The 12,468-nt window shown below is 45.3% G+C and overlaps 1 protein-coding gene across 4 annotated transcripts in view; it reads right to left on the bottom strand.

The window, feature by feature from the left end:
• Positions 1-210: 210 nt before the first annotated feature.
• The window catches only part of TBXAS1 (thromboxane A synthase 1), a 394,179-nt gene continuing 381,921 nt past the window's right edge, over positions 211-12,468 (bottom strand). For all 4 annotated transcript variants that reach the window (XM_090043255.1, XM_090043254.1, XM_090043256.1 and 1 more), the window contains 2 exons: positions 8,552-8,714; positions 211-7,976 (listed from right to left, as the gene is read on the bottom strand). In XM_090043255.1, the coding sequence (XP_089899381.1) occupies positions 7,902-7,976; positions 8,552-8,714 (238 nt within the window). In that variant the 3' untranslated portion in view covers positions 211-7,901. The remainder of the gene's footprint in view (positions 7,977-8,551; positions 8,715-12,468) is intronic.

Consider the following 12,468-nt stretch of genomic DNA (forward strand, 5'->3'; position numbering starts at 1 on the left):
AAAATCCTGTTGATGGTTTCAAGATAATGGTGGAGAGGCAGGGAGTGGAAATATTAGAGCCTTTAATGTCTGACCAAACATTAGCAGGGCAGTGACAAAACAAGCTATATTGCTTTGTTCTATATCACTGCCTTCATTAGTTGACCTTAAACATTTTCAACCCAAGTGTTTTAAAGGCACAGTGTTACCTAAAATTTAATGCTAAGCCAATATGTGACATAAAACATTTATTTTGTGAAATGACTACAGAAAACTTGCAGTGTAAAACAAGGCAAAGGAAGTAACATTTCACATTCTTAATTAAGAGTAATTTTAAGGCATCATCCCCCACTACCCCAGGAACAGTGTTTCCAAAGCAGCAGATTACAAATGTTTTCTGTCCCAACATTTGCATAAAAGTACCATTTTTTACATGGACAGCTCTGTGACGAGTACAGATATATGTATCCATGCTGGGAAGATGTTTTATGTATAAGCTTCTCCCTATCAAATAGGCTTTGCTTGCTGTCAGCTGCTTGGGAATGACTAGAACCTCTTGAAAAGTAGTTGCATGTAATCTTAAAACAGACCTGCAACCAGATTGTGGCAGACATAAATATTTGCAGTTTCTATAGCAATTATTCATGCACCACCTTCCTTGTAACTTTCAGAAATCAGAAGCTTCATGTCTCTTCAAAGGAATATGCTAAACCTGAAATACCAGCATTCACCATGAGTAATAGATATAAAGTGGTAAATTTAACTCTTTGTTTACAAACATGAGGTCACTTAGAGCTTTCAGTAGGGCTCAGCAGGACCGCTTTGTCTAAGGTGCTGTGCCCAAAAGTCATGCTAATAGAGCCTCTGCTAAAGCGGCAAACAATTTAATTATACATCCTTTTTTGTACAGTCCATAGACCAGGGCGGGCAAAATACAGCCCGCGGAGCCCCTAAAAAATGTAGTAAATTAATATTTATTTGCCCTGGCTCCCTGTCAAAGCTAACAGGATCCAGGGGCAGTAGGACCCAGAGGGAGCCCTCAGCAGGGTTGAACAGCCCAGCCCCACCCACCCCCAGCCATTTCCCTGCTTCCTGCCCCTGCTGTGCTCCAGCACCACATGGCTGTGGCTCCCGGTTGCATCCCTGGACCACGGAGCATGGGGCAGTGTGTGTGCGCGCACACGCGCATAGGGGGAGTCCTACACGCACACCCCCCATACACATGCAACCCCTCCTTGCTCTGCCATACACAAACCCTAGCCACCCTCCCCACATATCTACACACCCACAGCCTCCACAAACCTATACCTACCCCCCACCATATACAAGAGTAAGGCTTCATTTTAAGCTATTGTGCAGTCACCTCTGTGTACGCTACACACACACGTGTGAATCAGGACAAAAATATTTTTTGGAGTCAAATTAATGAATGTTGTAGCTGTTTGATTTTTAGAGTATAATTTGGTATGTTTCTGGTTCTGAGATGGCAAAACACCCTGCTGAAAGCAGTACTTCTGGGGGGAGGGGGAGGGACTTCTGGTGGCAAAGGTCAGGGGTTGGGGGCGGGAGTTCCGGTCACAAAATGGCAACCAGGGGCGGGGCACCTGTCAAGGGGCGGGGCTACCCATCCAACCCTCGACCACTTGCCAAAACTCAGTAAGCAGCCTTCTGCCCAAAATAATTGCCTGCCCCTGCCATAGACCACTAAATACAGTGAGGGAGACAGGACCATTGCAGACTCAGGTGTAATAACAGAAGACGAAAGCCATGTGGTGTCCATATCAGCAACTACTGCTTAAATGGAAAGAGGTCTCTTGTATGCGGTTAGCAAGTAAGCAGCCTCCAGCGTAAGAACGTGACTGCTTTCCTATGTGTGCGCCTAAGGAAACGCTAATTGATTTGCAGAATTCTGTCTCGGGGCCTTGTTACTCCTAATGCTGTGAGCCACACAAATGTTTGGCTTACTGCTGGCTTGGAGTTTGAAGCAGTCACGCCTTTAGTCTAGAAAACTTCTCTGCCTGCCCCCTACCTACACAGCCGCACTTGCCACTAGAGGGCTGGTGAGCAGGGAGGTCCCTTCCAGCCCGACTCTCACCCACTGCAGCGGCAGCATTCTAGACTGCAGGGAGCGGGGAGGCGGCAGGTCCCTCGAGAGAGGCTGGGAGGCTGCCAGGGAAGGTCACTGCCGCCCATTCCCACCTGCAACAGTGGAGCTGCGCTGCTAAGAGCCTGCAAGTGAAATGCCCCAGGATCTGGCTGTCCTGGGGGTGGGGGGAAGCTTTCCCCAGAGAGAATTGTGGGATCAGGATTGGGTCCTAGCAAAGCAAGCTGAGAGATTTCCCCAAGATGAGGGGAGGGGGCAGGGGAATAGTGACCAGAGCTATGCAGGTGCCTACTCCGTGTCCAGTGCCTGGCTAATCCCAATGTCTGGCTTCTGTGTAAAACTAGAACCATGGCAGAGGGGTGGGGGGAAGTGGTGATGCTGCCTGGCACTGGGGCTTTGATTTCCCCCACCTTCCCAGCCCAGCCTGAGCCTTGGGGTTACCCTGTCTGCAGACACCCTGCCAAGCCTGCTCCCTCCACTTCTGGTTACAGGCAAATGAAAGCAGAGCCCCTTTTAAAGGCACTGATGTGGCCCGGAGGGCCTGGGCAAAGGCAGAAGCAAAGATAACACCGGCTCCACAAACATATGACACCAGGCTCCTGCCCTGTCCCTTCCTAATCTGTAGTGATCAGCATGCCCAACGGGCTGCCCAGTGCTTGGTGCTCAGCCACCTCTCCATCCCAGAGACAATCGTGATCAGCTTCCAGCCATGGTGTTCAGCTCTTAACATGGTTCCTAGGGGAGGGTTGCTGCTTGGGACCACTTCCCTGCACTAAGGATGATTGCTTGTTTAAAACTGACCTGGACCTATCATAGCCCAAAGGGAGATCTGACATTAACCTAAAAACCACTCACCTTAGGAGTGGAGGAAAGAAAGCAGCAGCAGGATGATGCCTTGTTTAGATTTCCTTTTCTGAGCTCTCTTTTCTGCATGGAGAGCCCTCACCCTTCACGATAAGAATTATACTACTAATCGTGGGGGGATGCGGGCACGCTAGAAGGAAGCAACAGACTACAATCAGACCTGGACAGGTTACAAGGGTGGGCGGACGAGAATAGGATGGGATTCAACACAGACAAGTGCAAAGTGATGCACCTGGGGAGGAACAACCGGCACCATACCTACAGGTTGGGGAACTCCCTTCTTGTCAGTGCAGAGGCGGAAAAGGATCTTGGAGTCATCACTGACTCCAAGATGAACATGGGCCGGCAGTGTGGGGACGCAGTCAGGAAGGCCAACCGCACCTTGTCATGCATCCACAGATGCATCTCGAGCAGGTCCAAGGAGGTGATCCTCCCCCTCTATGCGGCACTGGTCAGGCCACAGCTGGAGTACTGCGTCCAGTTCTGAGTGCCGCACTTCAAGAGGGATGTGGACAACATGGAGAGGGTTCAGAGGAGGGCCACTTGCATGATCAGGGGACAGCAGGGAAGGCCCTATGAGGAGAGGCTGAGGGACCTGAACCTGTTCAGTCTCCAAAAGAGAGGGCTGAGGGGGGATCTAGTGGCCTGTTATAAACTAGTCAGGGGGGACCAGCAGGCATTGGGGGAGTCCCTGTTCCCCCAAGCACTACCAGGAGTGACCAGGAATAACGGTCACAAGCTGGCAGAGGGTAGATTTAGGCTGGATATCAGGAGGCACTTCTTCACAGTCAGGGCAGCTAGGATCTGGAACCAACTTCCAAGAGAAGTGGTGCAGGCTCCTACCCTGGGGGTGTTTAAGAGGAGGCTAGATGAACACCTTGCTGGGGTCGTTTGACCCCAGTACTCTTTCCTGCCATGGCAGGTGGTCGGACTAGATGATCTACTCAGGTTCCTTCTGACCCTAGAAACTATACCTACTACCTCTAGCATATGCTGAAAACAATCCATTAGGTGGGAAATGTTAGCAGAAGGAGCCAGGGGTGTGAGCCCACAGAACAGGAGGCCAGGAGAGGGGGCCACTGCATCCTAGGATACTGGATGACTTCAGTTTGAACAGCAGAATGGCTGTGGGATTGGCCACACAATGGAACAGGAACAAGGTTATGTCAATTAGAGGTAATGCTTCCCTGAAGTGGCGTATCTTTGAGCCTCATAACAAGTGCTTTAAAAGTGTTAACATGCAGCCAGCCCAGGAGTTAAGAGCTCCAGGAGCTGCCTAAAATTACCATGTAGCAAAGCCCTCAACCTGCAGCTGTGGACACTTTCTCTGTCAAATACTGCTGCAGATAACACCCATCCCTTCTTTACAGTCACCCTTATGCAGCTTTGTCAGGAAATGGACAGCTGTCTAAAGTGACTACTGCAGTTTTTTCATTTACCCTTTTAAAGTAAAGCGTTATTAGTTAAACTCATTCTAACTTGTATTTAGAGTGCTTGGCTCAGAATAAAAAACAACCCTTTAATGGACATATCCCACACATCCTGTAATACGTATCTGATAAAGCCCCTTCAGAGAGAGTCAGGCCTTAAAAACACAATGCAATTTCAATCATAATTGTCTTCCCATAATTGTTTTCAAATTTTAGTGAAAACATCTATCTTCTCTGCCCTCTTTAACTGTAATATTAAGAAAGCCTAGACTACTTGGCTAGCTGTAGAATGGTCTATGCAAAAGTGAATTAAAGAACACACAAGCTTTTTATGCTCAATGAGTGTCCTGTTTTTAAGGGAGGCCCTGCTAGCTTAAATGTGTGTGTGTGTGTTTGCGGGGGGGGAAGCAGGAAAACTTTTCTGAAGGGCAGAGGAGCAGGAGATGACCTTGGATGCTGACTTTTATATGGTCAGACAAGGTTCTTTGGGTAAATGCAATCTCTTTAATTAGACCAACTCAAATAGTTGGAAAAATTCTTCTTAGTAAGCTTTCGGGCACAAACACCCTTCATCAAGCTGAGGAAGCATCTACAGATGGTCTGTGCTCTTCCTGGACTTTTATATAGTAGTACATAACATGCAGTAAAAGACAAATACTTTGTGCTCAAGTCGAAGTAAGAGGCCGTCATCCATTATTCCAGTTTACAGGTATAATGCTCTCACCAGAAAATGTAATTGGAAAAATAGTACAGCATACCAGGTAGTGTGTGTACAGTAGGTTATTTGTAGAAAACATAAGTTAGGATTTTACTTCACTGGCAAGTTTCAACAAGTCACTAAATGCCCCACAACACAAAAAGCATATTGGAAGTACAGATAAATCCCTAGCAGCCTACAGTTACAATGGGTTCCTGCATAGGGATGCTGCTCAATACACTGTAATTATAGCACATACAATTATAGCGTGCTAATTAGTGTGCTCCAGCAGCTTCCATGTCTCATGTATTCAGCATCCCACACTTCAAAATGGGGGGCGGGGGTGCTTTAACTAAAGCTTGTTCAACGAGCTTTAGTTAAAGTGCCCCCACCCCCATTTTGAAGTACGGATGCTGAATACATGAGATTCCGCAGGCACTTTAATTAGAGTGGCTCTCAGAGCTGCTCTAATTAAAGCGCCCCCTCCCCCTGAGCACATGTAAAGATGCCCTATGTACCTAGAGTTCTAGCTAGAAGAAAATCCCATAACAAAACAGACAATTCCTGGTAAGCGTGGCCAGAGAAGAAAACCCAACATAGTCACAGCAACAGGCTCAATATACCATTGGATAATTAAACTATGGCTAAAAATTGCTGAACAGCAGCAGAGGGTTGAAGTTGATGAGTACCTTTCTGCTGCTACTGTGACAGTTCTCTGCAGGTAAGTCTGTTTCATATATATCTGAGTGTACCACTAAGGAATGAGACAGCATTTTCTCTGGTCTCATTTTGGAAGAGTGCTTGAATCAATGATAAGATAAGCAGAGGCAGCTGCAAACAAGCCAGTTCCCAGAGAGCCAACGTGTGGCTTCATAAACTTCAACTGGCAAAAAGGGTTATTTGCAAGGATTCAAACACGGCAACTTAAGCCTGTTTTTGTTTTTTAAATAAAGTAGAGTTTTGAGACGCACTCATAAGAGTTCAGCTTGGATAGTAGCTGGTGCTGAGGGGAACTCATTAACCTCTGAGATCTTGGGCAGAGATGTCATGGTAGAATTGTGTCATAAGCTGTTTGAAATATAAAACCTTCTACGTGTCCATCTTCAGGATTTCAGCCGTGGATGAAAATGAGGCTCTGAAGCCTAAAGAAAACTGAAAACCAAAACCCCAAGTGCTTGTGAATCTGCTATTTTATCACTGCTCGCTGTCTACGCTGTTGACACCTACCGTGGTTTTGTGGTAGAACTTCCTGCAGTGACCTAGAACGCTGGCTTGGCTGTTAGCCGGTCTGGGAGAGGATGAAGGCAGCATCTGGAGCAGTGGCTCCCCACCTTTTTTTGCTGCGACCCTAAATCCAGGTCACAACCCCGCCACCAACTTACTCATGCCTGAACCCCCCGCAACCCTGATTTGGGTCATGGCCCGAGGTTGGGAGCCACTGACTTAGAGAGAGCGGTGAATTAAAACTTTGCCCCAGCCGATTCCTAGAGACATGAGAATTATAGAAAAGAAGGGCTGGAAGACATGTCAGAAGGTCATCTACCCCAACCCCTGCTCAAGGCAGAATCATTGCTATCCCATATCAGTGCTTCTCTAACCCACCTACGCAACCTTATCACACGACAACAATGCACACTATCCAAAACTACCCCAAAGGGTCACAGGTGAAGCAGAGGGACAAGGGCTGTCAAAAGCCTACCACTTAAGGAGGTTTTAAAATACTTCAGCATATTTACACAAAAGAAATATTTGCATTCTGGATACCTGGATCCTAAATCACAGGACCTGAAGTACAAAATAGAGAGTATTTGAGTGTGGGCATGTGCACAGAATGTGAATGTGGTCTCCAGGGCTGGTATTCAGACAAGTTCTCTCCCATTTTGGTTGAGTGAGGAATGCATGTGTGAAATGACTTGCCCCTGGGGGTTGCTTCCAGCCCACAACTTTAGGCACTGACTCTGGCAGGTTCCATTGCCACTCAGCCAATGAACTGAATGTTGGTGGCGCCAGCTGAAAAGCACAGAAAGGCATTAACGGATGGTGTAGCAGGCTGCTACACCAGCCACTTCAGCTCAATCTTGAAATTCTCCTCGCTTTTCTGACCATTTTAAATTCAATAGCAAATCGGGTGCTACATCATGCTTTGGTCTGATTTCGGTTATAAGAACTTATTTAAGTGATGTCAAATGGTGTCTTATCCACCATACACTAAAGTTGAATGAAATGTGCAAACCTTTAATATAAATGCCGCAATGTACTTTACAAAGGGCAGAATGCATTATCATCTTCATTCTACAGAGATGCAGATATTAAAGCACCCTGGAAAATGATTTGTTCTCTGTTTTCTGGCAGCATCTGGAATAGGATCTAAGTTCACCTGATTCCTATTCCTGTTCTAAAACCAGCAGACAAAGTGCTGCCTCTCAAGGTTTGTCTAGATTAGGAGTTAATGCACATCATAAAAGCCTAGTATAGGCAAGGTGACATACTCTTCTAGCATATACTAAGGCCTGGACAAAACCTTGTGTAAATAAAAGGAAGTGTATGATCTATAAAACCAGCAAAGAATAAGGAGTTTTTGCAGAGACTATTCACAGTAATACACCTGGGTAAAAATTTAAAAGCTCACAAATGGCTTAGGTGACTAAGTTCCATTAAAAGTCAACAGGATTTAGACTGATTTTTTTTTTTATGTTCCCATTTACTTTCAAGACAACTTAGGGTCCTAAATCAGTTAAGTGTGGTTTTGAAAATGTTATTCCCAATCTATCCAAGCCCGTGAACAAGAGACCTCTGCTGTAAATGTTTCCCGAATGGAGATGTTACTTTATCGAGGTACTATCTTAATGTAGACTCCATTTTCTGGTCTTAAAGTAGCTACAGACTTCAGCTGCAAAGGAATCTGAAAGAGAAAATAAATTGCACCTTCTGAACACTTAATGTGTATGTGTAAAACTTCCACAAGTATAAAATGACAAAGTTTCCCTTCCTGGAATCAGTTTGTGTAGGGATTATTCTAGCAATTGTAGAGAGTCCTTATTATAGTCAGCAGTTGGCAGCATAATGTTAAATATAATTTATGAATAGAGACTTGAGACAATGACTATTGGTGCATTGTATAAATAGCATAGAAAAAGCTCTTTAGAGCTGCTGAAGATATAGCACTTGTCATATTTCGTAACATGCATATACTGAAGTACCCATCTATTTAAAAAGACAGATACACACATGTTGATAGGACAATTTGCCATTGATACTACACTGCTTTGGGCCATCTGCAGATCTGGACTGCAGGGTGCAGACAATTTTGTTTTGATTAAAAACATAATAAATTACAAAAATGCTCTTTTGGTTAAAAAACTGCAACTCAGACTGGCATTTTTATTGCCTGAAGCCACACCAGTGTTCCTCAACACAATAGGCAGGCATGTTTCCTGAGCCAACAGGTGCTTCCCTTAAACCTTCATCTGTACAAACCTGGGTCTCAGGACACATTTCAAATTTGAACTTCTGCAAGATCTGCAGCAGGGTCATCTTTGTCTCCAGCAAACCCATCCTCAAACCAATGCAGCTGCGAGGACCTGCCCCAAATGGGAGGTATGCAAAGGGGTGGCGGTGCTTCTTGGCTTCTGCTGTAAACCTGCAAGGTGGAACAATTGGAAACCTGATAAAGAAATGTGTTTTTTAACTGAGCTTGATTTTAAATACTGTCTAAGGCCAATGCTTAGTAGCAGATTATGCTCCTTCCCACTGATGCCCTAACATGTCCTTTGTTAAGTTCTAGTTCCTATACCCAGATAGACAAGCTGTATTTTTCTGTTTTAATCAGGTCATTACAGATAGTTTACGCATTTGTCTAAGGAATGGAAGTTACTGAACACTACTTGAGGCCTCAGATTTAGACCCTATGCATAGATGAATAAAGACCTTGCAGCTGACAAAAGCTAAGAAAATAACAAATCTTATCTTAGAATAAAGAACAACACCTGCTTCACCAAAGCAAAATCAGTGTGATCTGAGACAGCCCAACTTGGATGATCTTCAGGACCCATGCTGAGAAACTAAGCAACCTCACATCCTAAGCTCGTTGCCATAGCATTTGGAATCATGGAAGAGCAAGAAGTCTATGCAAGGGAAGTTAAATTAAACAGCATTCATTGCAGATGCTTGCAACAGACACTCCACGTAGACTGGACGAACCAGACAATTAAAGAACGTTGAAGTATGAGAAGAAATGCAATCACAAGCAGTGGACTTACCTCAGCTGTATCCTGAGAGTGCTGGATAATGGGATACCCAAACAGGCCAGGTTTTGTTAGTCCGAAGACAAAAGGAAGCAAGCGTGACCCAGAGGGACCCTCTGTCGCACCATGGACTTCTCTTCCAGAACAGGTCTGCCCCAAAGCCAGCTTAGCCATATAGAGCTGGGGAACTTCCACTGGGGTATAAGGAAAACTATGGAGCCCCTTCACATATATATACAAGGGTTTGTGATAGCTGCTGCCCTTGTACTTGAGGGCTGTAAAGGTCCAGAGACAGGTGATGAATGTGGTATGCCTTAAATGTGGTGATTTATACAGCTATTTTAAGACAATGCTTATTGAGCTTCTTGCTTTAGAAGCAAGAAGGTTTTTTGATGCATTGTCTGTATTAACAGTAGTATCTAGACAGTAGGGGTGCCTATACACAAGCAGGGAGGCTTCTCCAACAGGCTTTAATTCTGATTAATCAAGTCTGCTGGAGCATGGCAATTACCGTGCTCCAGCAGCCTCCCACGTCTCATGTATCAGCGTCTGCACTTCAAAATGGCAGCGAGGGTGCTTTATCTAAAGTTTTTTCGATGAGCTTTAGATAAAGTGCCCTCGCCACCATTTTGAAGTGTGGGGCCACTGATACATGAGGTGCTTCAGGTGCTTTAATTAGAGTGGCTCTCGAAGCCACTCTAATTAAAGTGCCCTCTTCCCTTCCCCACACTCCTGGAGCACATGTATAAATACCCTAGAGGCCCTTAAATGAGATCAGGACCCTACTAAGCATTGTACACAGTAAGAAAAAGGTCTTGCGTCAAGACGAAAAGGACTTGAATGAGGTAACCAGAATTATGGCATCTGTAGTAAAAAGTGGCTAGTACTCCCATTTTGGAGATGCCCCATAATTTAAGAACAAAAGGACTAAGTACATTTAGAGTAAGTAAATTCATTTTTAGGCCATGTAATCATCCTGAGGTTAGTTCATCAGGAGAAAGACCAAAACTGTAGCTGCACTTTTTAAAAAAAGGGCAGGCTAATTTTATGACCACAACAACTAGTGCAGTCTAAAATGAGAGTGCGAGTAATTATGACTCCTGTCTCAGAGGGAGATCAAGAAGAAATTCACGGCAGTTTTGGCAACCGCAGCACTGCAGTCAAGGCTAATATAGTCACCATCCTCCATTCTTCCACAAACCCACACTTCCCTTTTAACCCATCACCTATACACTGCCAGAGTGTGGGTGATAGGATTACAGGGTCCAACAGCCAATGAAGGTGCAGACAGAAGTGCAGCTCCCTGCTGTAACTGAGCATTTTGCAGGAAGTGTTCTAAGTTGCAACGATCCCCTGGAACAAACAGAAGTTCACTCTTGGTTCCAGGGGAATCCAGCTGCTGGGCTGCCAGCCTGCAGCCAGCATCCCCTAGCAACAGCCCGTCCTCCCTGTAAGGCTGCAAATTTTTCAGAACGGGAAGAGGGAAAGGGAGCAGGAAGAGCTCCTTCTTGGGGTTCCCCAGCTGGTGCTGGAGGGTGGGATGTGTGAATTGGAGCTTCTCCACCTTAGGGAGGCTCCCATACACGGCCTATCCTCTAACAGGAGCTAAAAAAGACTCAGACTCCCTTCATTCCCTTTCCCACCTCCCATTCTGAAAACACTGACAGACTGGCAGTGCAGACAGAAGTTACAGAAGATGCTCTGTGTTGAAACATCTTCATCTGACCCCTCATGCAATGAGGGTTCAGATTTTCACCTGATCAGCCAATTTTTGAAGCTGTCTGCAGCCATGCACTTGTATTTGGTCATGGCTGTAGACTACTTTCTGCAGCCAAATTGTCAAAAATTGTCACTTCTGTCTGTGCTCTAACAGACCCAACCATCGCTGTTGTGCAAAATTTGCCATGTAGCTATCCTTGACAGTATATCACAGCATGGTGTTTCTTGGGTCCCTAACTTGTTGCTACTTCTCTTGATGGGCTCAAGTGCATAAAGTAAAAACTAGCATAGACCATAGGCAGTGCTTTTGTGCAAGATCCCTTAAAAAAGTTATGTTAGTTCTTCTAAACCAGAGTCAAAATTTTTGCATCACCCCATGTTTGTGAGGCAACTACCTTTTTCCAGTACAGTTTTCACAAAGTGGCCACTTAACACAGATCTGAGCAGTGTCCACAAAACAAGACTGTACTTTGCACAGCACTTGATTTGCTAAAATTCTGTGAGCACTTTTTGTTTGCTAAAATTGTCTTGGGAGTAGTCCAGTCCACATGCAGTTACATAAGCAGGTCTCAGTTTAGACCAAGAGGCCTAGTTAAGACTAAGTGAGAAAAGCTTTTTGTGGTAGCCTGTCCTGCTAGGCCAGGGCTGCCAACCCAGTACTTTTTAAAAAAAGATAAACTTTAAACTTTTTACTGACAACTAAACTATTTTAGTGACATATGTTTTGCATAATATGAATATAACCCTTCTGCCAGCCCCTGGGTGGCAGTAGTTAGAAGGAGGGGTTCAAATTTAGGGGTTTAACGTCAACCATATTTAAAAAAAACTATTGTCACTAAAAAGTTTGCAGACTGTAAATAAAAAAAAAAAATTCTTGGGTTGGCCACCCTGCTTGACTGCAGCAATGGTTTTACACCATACTGCCCCTACCCCAGGCATACCCTAACTCACACCCACACTCTGATACTCCCAACCATATTCCACATGGTGCTGCCCCCACCCCAGCCTTACCCACACCAGCTCCACTCCCCGCACTGAGGCACAGACCCACACCCACTGCCTCTTCCCCTCCCGGCCCCCATCTATGTACTTGCTGTGTCACCCCCCCTTTCACTACCTTCAAGGAAAGCAACTGTCAGAGTTAGGGGACAGCCAGAGGAGAGGGATACAGCAGCATCATATGGTTAGGCAAAGAGGAGAAGGCTATGCAGGCCTCATGTGAGCCACAAAATCCTGACTAGAGTTCCCTGCAAGGTTCTACCCTGCTCAGATACTGGGTGATGCTGCCCATCAGACTACTTGCTTAGCATTTTTACTGTCTGCTCCAGTTTTTTTTATGGACTCCACAGACAAATGTTTTTTGCCCTATTTTTGATGGGCTACCTGTACATTTACGGACAGTTGGAAGCCCTATGCTAATCAGATCAAAGA

The sequence above is a fragment of the Crocodylus siamensis genome, chromosome 4, assembly GCF_052110815.1.
Source record: "Crocodylus siamensis isolate JL-2025a chromosome 4, ASM5211081v1, whole genome shotgun sequence".
In the NCBI taxonomy this organism is placed as follows: domain Eukaryota; kingdom Metazoa; phylum Chordata; order Crocodylia; family Crocodylidae; genus Crocodylus; species Crocodylus siamensis.